Consider the following 14251-nt stretch of genomic DNA (forward strand, 5'->3'; position numbering starts at 1 on the left):
AGACAGAATGACGGCAACTTGTCAAAATAAAAGTCCAACAATCGCAAAGCAGCATTGCCGTTTTTCTCTCCAGCTTTTGTGAATATTTCATGAATATCTTATGAAGTCTACATCGAATGTCACTTTACTATACAAGCTGTGAAGTATTCTTAATCACTGAGTTTAACACTGGGAGGTAAACTAGCCTACATTCAGCTGACCCGTATTTGTGTAACCTGGAACGGTTGGTCATTCCCAGTAGCAAAAGATGAGAAATCATCTGCAAAGGTTACATCATAACACAGATACATTTTTATGAAACAAAAATTATTTGCTTGACCATGTTCTGTCACTTTGGCATTGGAGTAGCCCATGCAGTAGCTCAGATGTGACGTGATCAGGTAAGAGGTTTGGAACAAAAACGGCAACGCTGCTTTGCGATTGTTGGACTTTTATTTTGACAAGTTGTCATCGTTCTGTCTTCCATATTCATGAAAGGTTTGGTACGAATGTTAAGTCATGTCTCATGAAACAGTCATGAATGCTTTATGTGCAGTTTATGACAGCTTCTATGAATGTGTTATGAACTCATCTGTCAAGTAAAGTGTTACCGGAAACTTTTTCTCACTTCATTTATTTGAAAAAACTTTAAAACAAAATAATTTAATACTTGAAATGAAGTGTTAGTCTGAATTAAACATTTCTCGATATATTCATTTAAAAAAATAAAATGGAAATATATATCATAAATAAAAATATATATTAATAACAATAATTACAGTTGTGCTGTTTATTTTTACATTTGCCTTTTTTAGCTACACAGAACCTACGATTTCTCCTTGAAGTTGACATTGACGTGTCCAGCCTGGGTGTAGCTAACGATCTAAAAAATATTGTGGCCAATTTCAGCTATCCGTTACTAGTGCAAAGTAATAACATCACAGATATTGATGTGTCAACTGGTAAGAAATGGATGGAAACCTTTCTACTGTACATTACACACATTTTTTAGAAAATAAAAAGAACCGTTATGTTATATGATATGATACACATTTCAATTTCTTTTAGTATGTCAACCAAACAACACCGGATACCAGTGCACATGTGAAGAGGACTATTTTTTATTTTATAACACCTGTGTTACCTATGGTGTTTGTGACAGCATTATCAATCAGACATGCGGATGTATTAATTCCCTTCCAGTCAGCGTACCACTGTGTCAAAAAGGTATGAAAATTGCAAATCACACATGATAAATTTGCTGATTTTGCTCATTAAATTATAGGCTCTTTTTGAAATTATGTGAATAGCAGTAATGACAAACTAACAGTGTTTTTAATGCCAGTCTGAGCCTCATGTGAGATTGCCCAAGTTGCCTCTGTTGAAGACACATCCCCTAACAAAGTGGTCCAAACAGTGTTGTTGTTCCCTCTCCTGCTCAGATGTATGTGGCCAGAGTGAGGTCTGTGGGCCCAATTCCAACTGTACCAATGTGCTGGGAGGACACACCTGTTCTTGCTTGCCTGGATATAATTTCACTGATTCAACTTGTGAAATCAGTCAAAGTAACCCATGTTCAGGTAAGGTCTTTATTTTATTATTTGATCGGAAATAATTTACATTTCTATTATTTTTTCCCTTCTTCTGCCAAGAAGTGTGTTGAAATTTACATTTATCACAATCTGTAATTTGTCATAATCTGTATAATGATCACAAAAGCTGTTAAAGCAACAGCAAAGAGTTTTTTGTACCTTAAAATAATGTTTCCAAAATCGTTTCAGTCGTTCATCAACTTGTAACAGGGTGAACGGCACTTATCCATTCGCTTTGCGGCCCTCTATCGGCTATAACCGCACTATGTAAGTTTGCCAGATCGGGTAGCAGATCTGTAGTTCAATGAAATGAGACATAAGAAACTACAAATTTGACTTGCATCTGATGTCGCAATACATCGTACTTTCATAAATCGTGCAACATATTCTACCTTGTCTGTGGACATCGTTATTTGCAAAGCCGGTGCTGGATAAACAAAAGCATGCCTGCGACCGAGGGGAAGTTCTTTGGTGTTGCTTTAATTTCCATTCAGTACCATACTCTCTAATTATTGATTGATTGATTGATTGATTGATTGATTGTCAACTTCTGGTTTACTTTAAGACTTAGATGAATGTCTTCAAACACCGTCAGTCTGTGGTCCAAACTCAGTCTGCAACAACACCATTGGAGACTACAGCTGCTCGTGCTTGAGTGGATATAATGTCAGTGATCCAAGTGTGCGAAGTAGTGCTAACAATTCCTGTACAGGTAATGTTGTTTTTACGAACCATATAAAGGACCTTGGCAGAATTTAACACAGTTTTCTGCATGAATATGCATTTTAACTTAAACTCTACCTTTTTCAGACATAAATGAATGTGATGATATACCAAACGTATGTGGACCCAACTCCAACTGCACCAACACCAATGGAAGTCATAACTGTTCCTGCTTGACTGGATATCAAGTGGCCAACCCAAATCAATCCATAAGTGATAGCAATCAGTGCACAGGTAAATGAAAAAGTACAGGCTTTAGCAGTCTTTTTCTACAATTTCTGACACTTTTTCAACAGACTATTGTTGACTTTGTGTTTTTAGATGTGGATGAATGCCTTCAGACACCGTCAGTCTGTGGTCCAAACTCAGTCTGCAACAACACCATTGGAGACTACAGCTGCTGGATATAATCTCACTGATCTTTGAAGTGGATATAATGTCAGTGATCCAAATCATATAGCACATGTGTTTTGTGCAAACACTTTTATGCTTGAGTTTAAATTTGTATTCCTGTACAGGTAATGTTGTTTTTATGTAAACCATATAAATGACCTTGGCAGAATTTAACACAGTTTTCTGCATGAATATGCATTTTAACTTAAACTCTACCTTTTTCAGACATAAATGAATGTGATGATATACCAAACGTATGTGGACCCAACTCCAACTGCACCAACACCAATGGAAGCTACAACTGTTCCTGCCTGAGTGGATATCGGGAGACCAATGTTAATCAAACCATAAGTGCCAGCAATCAGTGCACAGGTAAATAAAGACATGGACACTTTCTATGTCTATCTCTGAATTATAGTTGCCCATTCTTCCAATAAAATGTTGTTGACCTTATGCTTCTTAGATGTGGATGAATGCCTTGAGACCCCACCAGTCTGTGGTCCAAACTCAGTCTGCAACAACACCGTTGGCGACTACAACTGTACATGCTTGAGTGGCTATAATGTGACTGATCTAAGTGTGCGGAGTAATGCTGACAATCCCTGTACAGGTAAGGATTATTGTCGTGTGAAGGCAGGACTCTGAGTGGAATATTTGAAGCTTGAGTTGACCTTTCAGCAGATCCAGGCCACCAACTGAAGTGCTGGTGTTCTGAGGTCATTTTCATCAAATTTGTCTGTGCAAAAATGCAGTTGCTGTTGGTTTTCCCTTGCTGTGAGTAAATGTTTTTTCACTCTCTTTTAGACATAAACGAATGTGTTGTGATTCCAAACATTTGTGGCCCCAACTCAAACTGTGCCAATACCAATGGAAGTCTTAACTGTTCCTGCTTGACTGGATATCAAGTGGCCAACCCAAATCAATCCATAAGTGATAGCAATCAGTGCACAGGTATATGAAAAAGTACAGGCTTTAGCAGTCTTTTTCTAAAAATTCTGTTTGACCCTTTTTCAACAGACTATTGTTGACTTTGTGTTTTTAGATGTGGATGAATGCCTTCAGACACCGTCAGTCTGTGGTCCAAACTCAGTCTGCAACAACACCATTGGAGACTACAGCTGCTCGTGCTTGAGTGGATATAATGTCAGTGATCCAAGTGTGCGAAGTAGTGCTAACAATTCCTGTACAGGTAATGTTGTTTTTACGAACCATATAAAAGACCTTGGCAGAATTTAACACAGTTTTCTGCATGAATATGCATTTTAACTTAAACTCTACCTTTTTCAGACATAAATGAATGTGATGATATACCAAACGTATGTGGACCCAACTCCAACTGCACCAACACCAATGGAAGTCATAACTGTTCCTGCTTGACTGGATATCAAGTGGCCAACCCAAATCAATCCATAAGTGATAGCAATCAGTGCACAGGTAAATGAAAAAGTACAGGCTTTAGCAGTCTTTTTCTACAATTTCTGACACTTTTTCAACAGACTATTGTTGACTTTGTGTTTTTAGATGTGGATGAATGCCTTCAGACCCCACCAGTCTGTGGTCCAAACTCAGTCTGCAACAACACCATTGGAGACTACAGCTGCTACATGCTTGAGTGGATATAATGTCAGTGATCCAAGTTTGAAGAGCAGTGATGACAATGCCTGTGCAGGTAAGATAGTTTTTACTCATATAGCAATTCCTGTACAGGTAATGTTTTGTTTTGTAAAGCACATTGAACCATAATTGCGCAATATAAATAAACTTGACTTGACTTGAACGAATGTCTCTCATTATATCTGTCTGAAATTTTCATTTTAATGTGTTTTTCCTTATATTTTCAGATGTGAATGAATGTGACCAGAATTTAAACTCAGTTTTGGAGACTGCATGAATATGCATTTTACCAATAAGTGTAAAATCTTTATCATATTCAATATTAACTACCTTTTTTAAAATCAGACATAAATGAATGTGATGATATACCAAACAAACAAAATGGAAGCTATTCATGTGGATATCCAAACCAACAACAACCAATGCATTGGTAACTGCACCAACACCAATGGAAGCTACAACTGTTCCTGCCTGTTCTGTGGATATTTTCCATAGACCAATGTTAATCAAACCATAAGTGTTCCATATCAAGTGGCAATCAATCCATAAGTGCACAGGTAAATATGAAAAAGACATGGACACTTTCTATGTCTTTCTCTGAATTATAGTTGACCATTCTTCCAACAAAATGTTGTTGACTTTGTGTTTTTAGATGTGGATGAATGCCTTGAGACCCCACCAGTCTGTGGTCCAAACTCAGTCTGCAACAACACCGTTGGCGACTACAACTGTACATGCTTGAGTGGCTATAATGTGACTGATCTAAGTGTGCGGAGTAATGCTGACAATCCCTGTACAGGTAATGTTGTTTTTTGAAGGCAGGAACCATATTTGAAAAGTTGACCTTTCAGGATCCAGGCCAAACTAACACAGTTTTCTGCATTTTCATGCAATTTGTCTTAAAAATCTTGCTGTTTCCCTTGCATAAAATGTTTTTGATGATTTTAGACAAAACGAATGTGGATTCCAAACATTTGTGCAACTCAAACTGTGCAATACCAATGGAAGTCTTAACTGTTCCTGCTTGACTGGATATCAAGTGGCCAACCCAAATCAATCCATAAGTGATAGCAATCAGTGCACAGGTAAATGAAAAAAGTACAGGCTTTAGCAGTCTTTTTTCTAAAATTTCTTTGACACTTTTTCAACAGACTATTGTTGACTTTGTGTTTTTTAGATGTGGATGAATGCCTTCAGACACCACCAGTCTGTGGTCCAAACTCAGTCTGCAACAACACCATTGGAGACTACAACTGTACATGCTTGAGTGGATATAATGTCACTGATCCAAGTTTGAAGAGCAGTGATGACAATGCCTGTGCAGGTAAGATAGTTTTTCATATAGCACATGTGTTTTGGCAAAACATGCTTGAGTTTAAATTTGTATTAAATTATGCCTTGTTCAGGTGTGAACGATTTATGCTTTTGTTTATGTAAAGCACATTGAATGACCTCTGTGTATGAATTGCAGTTAAACTTGACTTGACTTGAATAATGTCTCTCATTATATCTGTCTGAAATTTTCATTTTAATGTGTTTTTCTCTCCATATATTTTCAGATGTGAATGATATACCAGTTACCATCAATCTGTGGTCCAAACTCAGTCTGCAACAACACCATTGGAAGCTACAACTGTACATGCATGAGTGGATACAGTGTCAACAATGAAGATGTAACCATAAGTGTTTACAATCCCTGCACAGGTTTGTAATCGGCTTTATCATATTCAATATTAACATTAAATTGTTCCTTGTTTTAAAATATTTTTTTTGACTACTGGGTACTTTTATGAGGACTCAATATATTATTCTGTGTTTAGATATACATGAATGTATGGAGACACCAAAGTCTGTGGGCCCCAACTCAAATTGTACAAACAAAAATGGAAGCTACAGCTGTTCATGCTGGAGTGGATATCAAGTAACAAATGCAAACCATCCCATAAGTGACAACAACCAATGCATTGGTAAAGACATTGAATATTGCATTTATTCCAATCGATTTATTTTCATATGAAATCATGAAGGTCATTTCATGAAGCTTTTTCATACAATGTCATGCAACTGAGCATGATTCTGTCTGATTCTCTGTTCTGTCTGTTTTGATTGTTTTCCATATCTCCTTTTTAGACATAAACGAATGTGTTGTGATTCCAAACATTTGTGGCCCCAACTCAAACTGTGCCAATACCAATGGAAGTCTTAACTGTTCCTGCTTGACTGGATATCAAGTGGCCAACCCAAATCAATCCATAAGTGATAGCAATCAGTGCACAGGTATATGAAAAAAAGTACAGGCTTTAGCAGTCTTTTTTCTAAAAATTCTGTTTGACCCTTTTTTCAACAGACTATTGTTGACTTTGTGTTTTTAGATGTGGATGAATGCCTTCAGACACCGTCAGTCTGTGGTCCAAACTCAGTCTGCAACAACACCATTGGAGACTACAGCTGCTCGTGCTTGAGTGGATATAATGTCAGTGATCCAAGTGTGCGAAGTAGTGCTAACAATTCCTGTACAGGTAATGTTGTTTTTACGAACCATATAAAAGACCTTGGCAGAATTTAACACAGTTTTCTGCATGAATATGCATTTTAACTTAAACTCTACCTTTTTCAGACATAAATGAATGTGATGATATACCAAACGTATGTGGACCCAACTCCAACTGCACCAACACCAATGGAAGTCATAACTGTTCCTGCTTGACTGGATATCAAGTGGCCAACCCAAATCAATCCATAAGTGATAGCAATCAGTGCACAGGTAAATGAAAAAGTACAGGCTTTAGCAGTCTTTTTCTACAATTTCTGACACTTTTTCAACAGACTATTGTTGACTTTGTGTTTTTAGATGTGGATGAATGCCTTCAGACCCCACCAGTCTGTGGTCCAAACTCAGTCTGCAACAACACCATTGGAGACTACAACTGTACATGCTTGAGTGGATATAATCTCACTGATCCAAGTTTGAAGAGCAGTGATGACAATGCCTGTGCAGGTAAGATAGTTTTTACAAATCATATAGCACATGTGTTTTGGCACAAACACTTTTATGCTTGAGTTTAAATTTGTATTAAATTATGCCTTGTTCAGGTGTGAACGATTTATGCTTTTGTTTATGTAAAGCACATTGAATGACCTCTGTGTATGAATTATGCAAATATAAATAAACTTGACTTGACTTGAACGAATGTCTCTCATTATATCTGTCTGAAATTTTCATTTTAATGTGTTTTTCTCTCCATATATTTTCAGATGTGAATGAATGTGACCAGTTACCATCAATCTGTGGTCCAAACTCAGTCTGCAACAACACCATTGGAGACTACAACTGTACATGCATGAGTGGATACAGTGTCAACAATGAAGATGTACCAATAAGTGTTTACAATCCCTGCACAGGTTTGTAATCGCTTTATCATATTCAATATTAACATTAAATTGTTCCTTGTTTTAAAATCTTTTTTGACTACTGGGTACTTTTTATGAGGACTCAATATATTATTCTGTGTTTAGATATACATGAATGTATGGAGACACCAAATCTGTGCGGCCCCAACTCAAATTGTACAAACAAAAATGGAAGCTACAGCTGTTCATGCTGGAGTGGATATCAAGTAACAAATGCAAACCATCCCATAAGTGACAACAACCAATGCATTGGTAAAGACATTGAATATTGCATTTATTCCAATCGATTTATTTTCATATGAAATCATGAAGGTCATTTCATGAAGCTTTTAATACAATGTCATGCAACTGAGCATGATTCTGTCTGATTCTCTGTTCTGTCTGTTTTGATTGTTTTCCATATCTCCTTTTTTAGACATAAACGAATGTGTTGTGATTCCAAACATTTGTGGCCCCAACTCAAACTGTGCCAATACCAATGGAAGTCTTAACTGTTCCTGCTTGACTGGATATCAAGTGGCCAACCCAAATCAATCCATAAGTGATAGCAATCAGTGCACAGGTATATGAAAAAGTACAGGCTTTAGCAGTCTTTTTCTAAAAATTCTGTTTGACCCTTTTTCAACAGACTATTGTTGACTTTGTGTTTTTAGATGTGGATGAATGCCTTCAGACACCGTCAGTCTGTGGTCCAAACTCAGTCTGCAACAACACCATTGGAGACTACAGCTGCTCGTGCTTGAGTGGATATAATGTCAGTGATCCAAGTGTGCGAAGTAGTGCTAACAATTCCTGTACAGGTAATGTTGTTTTTACGAACCATATAAAAGACCTTGGCAGAATTTAACACAGTTTTCTGCATGAATATGCATTTTAACTTAAACTCTACCTTTTTCAGACATAAATGAATGTGATGATATACCAAACGTATGTGGACCCAACTCCAACTGCACCAACACCAATGGAAGTCATAACTGTTCCTGCTTGACTGGATATCAAGTGGCCAACCCAAATCAATCCATAAGTGATAGCAATCAGTGCACAGGTAAATGAAAAAGTACAGGCTTTAGCAGTCTTTTTCTACAATTTCTGACACTTTTTCAACAGACTATTGTTGACTTTGTGTTTTTAGATGTGGATGAATGCCTTCAGACCCCACCAGTCTGTGGTCCAAACTCAGTCTGCAACAACACCATTGGAGACTACAACTGTACATGCTTGAGTGGATATAATCTCACTGATCCAAGTTTGAAGAGCAGTGATGACAATGCCTGTGCAGGTAAGATAGTTTTTACAAATCATATAGCACATGTGTTTTGGCACAAACACTTTTATGCTTGAGTTTAAATTTGTATTAAATTACGCCTTGTTCAGGTGTGAACGATTTATGCTTTTGTTTATGTAAAGCACATTGAATGACCTCTGTGTATGAATTGCGCAATATAAATAAACTTGACTTGACTTGAACGAATGTCTCTCATTATATCTGTCTGAAATTTTCATTTTAATGTGTTTTTCTCTCCATATATTTTCAGATGTGAATGAATGTGACCAGTTACCATCAATCTGTGGTCCAAACTCAGTCTGCAACAACACCATTGGAGACTACAACTGTACATGCATGAGTGGATACAGTGTCAACAATGAAGATGTACCAATAAGTGTTTACAATCCCTGCACAGGTTTGTAATCGCTTTATCATATTCAATATTAACATTAAATTGTTCCTTGTTTTAAAATCTTTTTTGACTACTGGGTACTTTTTATGAGGACTCAATATATTATTCTGTGTTTAGATATACATGAATGTATGGAGACACCAAATCTGTGCGGCCCCAACTCAAATTGTACAAACAAAAATGGAAGCTACAGCTGTTCATGCTGGAGTGGATATCAAGTAACAAATGCAAACCATCCCATAAGTGACAACAACCAATGCATTGGTAAAGACATTGAATATTGCATTTATTCCAATCGATTTATTTTCATATGAAATCATGAAGGTCATTTCATGAAGCTTTTAATACAATGTCATGCAACTGAGCATGATTCTGTCTGATTCTCTGTTCTGTCTGTTTTGATTGTTTTCCATATCTCCTTGTTCAGATGTGAATGAATGTGTTGAGACTCCAAACGTATGTGGGCCCAACTCAAACTGTACCAATAACATTGGAAGCTACAGCTGTTTCTGCCTGATCGGATATCAAGTGACCAATGCAAACCAAACCATAAGTGTCAGCAATCAGTGCACAGGTAGAAGAAGAATTCATATTGTATAGCATAAGGAATGAAACTGTAAGCATTATGTTTCAGTGCATCTATGCATATTTATACATCTGTGTGAAGGATTCTATTTATAACTGAATAATTCTGATTCACTTGGCTTGTCTGTCTTCACAGTATTAGTTTTGACATGCATTATGTTTTTAGATATCAATGAGTGTCTTCAGACTCCCTCAATCTGTGGACCATTCTCTGTCTGCAATAACACAGTTGGCCATTACACCTGCTCATGTCTTAGTGGTTACACTGTCAACAATGCAGATCCACTAATCACTGTTGACAATCCCTGCACAGGTTAGTTTGTTGCAAAGCTGATGATTCACTTTCAACATGATATATTGTTCTATCATGTATACCTGGCCTCTCCAAGAATGAATCTGTAGTGTGTAAATATAGTGCAGTATAGTAAATGGACATAGGCCTAGTGGGAGTGTGTAGTCAACTCAGAAAACACTGAAGCTCGTAGTCAAAAGTAAAAACAAAATACAGAAGAAGTTAGATAATCCACTCAGGAATCATTTTAATGGGTTAACATTAACAATTACATGCTGTTACTTATAGTGTTGAGCAGATGTTATTAGATGTCCTTCATTCTCATGCAAACACACCATAAGAATTCACTGAGATGGAAAAGGAAATTACATTGAAACATTGGTTGGTGGCTCATTCACACTGACAAAATCAGGGTACATTTCCAATAACAATCAGTTTAATCACAAGCACCAGATTTTTGAGTAGATTATAGACTAGAGTCCATGGCATAGTTATGCATAAGTTGTCAAAACATCAAATATCATATGTATTTAAAAGTGAATACATATTCAGAGAGAACAACTTATCAATCATAAATTACATGACACTGCAAGAAACTAAAAAAGTTTGATTCAAAGCCTCATTTAGTCATTTTTCAGAACTTTGTAGAAGTTTCTCCACCAGATTACACCCTTTGCAGCAACCTTGAATTCTCCCGCTGTGTGCTCAGCTAGCATGTGGAAAAATGTCTTGCATTCAGTGACTGTGTCTTTCCTGTGGAATGTGCTCCTGTATTTATTAATCCAGATTCTTAGTTGTCTATTAGTCTATATATTTTATACCACAAGGGTATGTCAGTAAATGGATCACAAACAAGGAATTAGATAATATGAAGAGTTCAGATGCAAAACCCTCTAAATCCGTCTGACCACTTTTCTTTTAAATGAGCATTTAAATTCAGGCTCCTATAGGTTTTTGCCTATAAATCGATATTTCAGACCAGGAAGCGAGTGGTTTTTAGTGGGTTTAGAAGTTAAATTATTTGATTAGCGTATACTATGTGAGGAGAGCATCCCCTCACCATCTTTATCTCATTTTTGACATAGGTGGCATTTAGAGGCTTTTGCATCTGAACCCTTCATATGTTATTTTCCTGAGATAGAGCATCTACATTTGCTGGTTCCTTTCCTACCTGTGGTGGCGCGGGATGTACAGCTGCAGAAGGGGGAAGAATTTTTAATCTACAGCTATAAGGGAAATTTAGGCTAACTGGAACAACCCACTTCCAGTGAATTATGCTAACGGTGTCAAACACGTGTGCGTTTCTAGAAAGGGTTGTTGGCTAACCTCAGTCACAATCTTTGTAGTTAGAACCGTCATTCTTGGATTTGGTGTTTCTAGAAAAGATAGTTCCAACAATCAATCGCAAACATGGGCGGAAAGTTTAAGGTAAAAATCTAAATTATAAAAGTTGATACATATCATAACCAGAGAAGTCATAAACAATTCAAATAAACATATGAAAATAGGCAAATGAAAAATTAGAGAAGATAGAATTAAAATTAAAATTATGGGAAAATAGGGGAAAGATTAGATAAAATAATATTAAGGGAAAGCAAGGGAGAAAAAGTAGGTCTTTAACTTTGTTTTAAAACAGTCTGTCTTTATGTGTTCAGGAAGCTGGTTCCAGAGTTTGACTGCATATGAGCTAAAGGCGGCTTCACCACATTTAGTTCTAGTAGTTGGTGGAACCAGAAGTAGTCTCTGTTGCGACCTGAGTGACCTAGGGGGTGTGTAGTAGTGGAGCAGGTATTTTAGATTAATGGGGCCGCTACCATTCAGAGTTTTAAAAACAAGTAGCAGTGTTTTAAAATCGATTCTGTGACTCACACGGAGCCAGTGTAAGCGTTTGAGTAGCGGTGTGATGTGATCTGTTCCTTTGGCTCTCATCAGAATCCTTGCTGCCGCATTCTGGATTAATTGGAGTTGCTTGATTGTTTTCTTGGGAAGGCCTGTAAAGAGACTATTACAGTAGTCCAGTCTGCTCGATATAAAGGCATTAATGAGTTTCTCAAGGTCTGTTTTGGTCATTAGTTCCCTAAGCTTGGATATGTTTTTTAAGTGATAAAAGGCTGATTTAGTAACCATTTTAATGGTTACAGGGCTTTCCCGAAAATTAGGCAAAGCTAAGATTGGCTCCATGAAAGCATGGGAGGAGTAAAGGCTACACTACGAGTCTTCCTAGTAGAACTTTCGCTGAAGCTATCTAATCTAATCTTTCCCCTATTTTCCCATAATTTTCATTTTAATTCTATCTTTTCTTGATTGTTTTTGTTTTTTTAATTCTATCTTTTCTTAATTGTTCATGGACTACCTTCATGGTAGGCCTACAACATGTACAGGTGGGTCTCGAAAAATTAGAATAGTTTAGAATTAGAAAATTTATTTCAGAAAGTGGATCTTTCATAGCCTGGAAATCCAGACCCAAATCCGAAAGATTAAGGGTCTGACATTGAGTAATGAAAATGGCCCAACTCGAGGGGCGACACCAAGCATGCATTTGAAAATCTCACTGCACACAATTGGATAACACTACGACTAATGTTTACGGACTGATTCCGAACTTTGATGCAATTGGATAACACTACGACCAATGTTTACTGACTGATTCCGGAGTTCGACATTGCAGTGCTGTCGTCATCTGTTTAGCTTGCCTCTGGCCCGCCTATATCAAATAGTTAAGCAATATAGCACGAGTGAGAGTGGGGTTGGTCATAGATATTCCCAATCCAACGGTGTTGTTACAAACAATTCTACCACAAACTAAATAATCTGAAAACACCCCATTATTGTTTAAAAATGTTAATTTCGAATCGTTCTTACGCATCAAAAAAATAGTTCCTTTTCAATAGATTGGTTGCTAGGTAACCAACATTCCATATCTTCATATCTAGGTGCATGCATGTTACAAAGGACACTGGGCCATGTCATGTATCTAGGGACATGGTACTGCAAAACACGGGCCACATAGTCTACATTGCAGAACCACTCAACTTTTATTAATGTATAGTGAATAAATGTAACACTACTGTGCACAGCCTGACGTGACGATGCTAGCTAGCACGTTAGCAGCGGTTAGCTAATTATGCTAACGTTAGTTATCTACAAGTCTCCTCCAAGTGACAATCATATTATACACAATGCTGGCAATGCTGAGAACAATTAGCATCCTCGTTTATCTTACTTACATTGAGTTGACTGTGTGGCTTAATCCACAGATGTGGTGAAGCACTGTTTCCTTATGGTTTGCTAAGGAGTAACCCATTGCTTGAAATAGTGGAGAGCTGGGTGTCAAATCTTCGCATTGTATCGCGGAGTGATTTATTATTAGCTGTGCCATCAGATGTGCTGTGCTTGAAATGTCCAGGGATATTCCAACTCATGGAACGTCTCTCGGCCAATCAGAAACAAATAAATAGTTCCATAGAACCCAATTGTTGTATAAACTGATGTAATTGGTGCAGCTTGGCTACAAGGGCATAGTTAATGAGCATCAGTACTTTCATATATTCTAGATTCATTAGATATAAAGTGAAATATTTCAAGCCATTTTTTGTTTTAATCTTGATGGTTACGGCTTACAGCTTATGAAAACAAAAAACGAGTATCTTAAAATATTAGAATTAGATCATGGCCAGTTACCAAACCAAACATGCTTTTAAGCTCGATGGATAAACTTGGGAGGAACATGAACAACAAAAATGTACATACTGTAGATCACAATTAACATAAATTTGGTGTCTTTAAACTCAATTAGTTGGTAGAACTGTTGTACAAAAGCAATATGGATATATATTGCATAAGACATTACATCTACAGTACAGTTTTAACTCATTACAGTCATAACAACACCAGCTCCTACAACAACAACAGCAACAACAACAACACCAGCTCTTACAACAACAACAACAACAGCTCCTACAACAACAACAACACCAACTCCT

The 14251-nt window shown here is 37.1% G+C and overlaps 1 protein-coding gene across 1 annotated transcript; it reads left to right on the plus strand.

The window, feature by feature from the left end:
- Positions 1–654: 654 nt before the first annotated feature.
- Positions 655–14203, plus strand: LOC125298801 (fibrillin-1-like; the record flags this gene model as incomplete). The annotated part of the gene is made up of 24 exons (XM_048249668.1): positions 655–661; positions 795–941; positions 1048–1206; positions 1422–1559; positions 2137–2283; positions 2913–3059; positions 3151–3297; positions 3492–3638; positions 3730–3876; positions 3975–4121; positions 6674–6820; positions 6919–7065; positions 7153–7299; positions 7557–7703; positions 7818–7964; positions 8128–8274; positions 8366–8512; positions 8611–8757; positions 8845–8991; positions 9248–9394; positions 9509–9655; positions 9819–9965; positions 10143–10289; positions 14148–14203. Coding segments are annotated over exons 1-24 (3300 nt in total), but the record flags the coding sequence as incomplete, so codon positions are not given.
- Between the last annotated feature and the right edge of the window lie 48 nt (positions 14204–14251).

Source organism: Alosa alosa, chromosome 8 (genome assembly GCF_017589495.1).
Source record: "Alosa alosa isolate M-15738 ecotype Scorff River chromosome 8, AALO_Geno_1.1, whole genome shotgun sequence".
In the NCBI taxonomy this organism is placed as follows: domain Eukaryota; kingdom Metazoa; phylum Chordata; class Actinopteri; order Clupeiformes; family Clupeidae; genus Alosa; species Alosa alosa.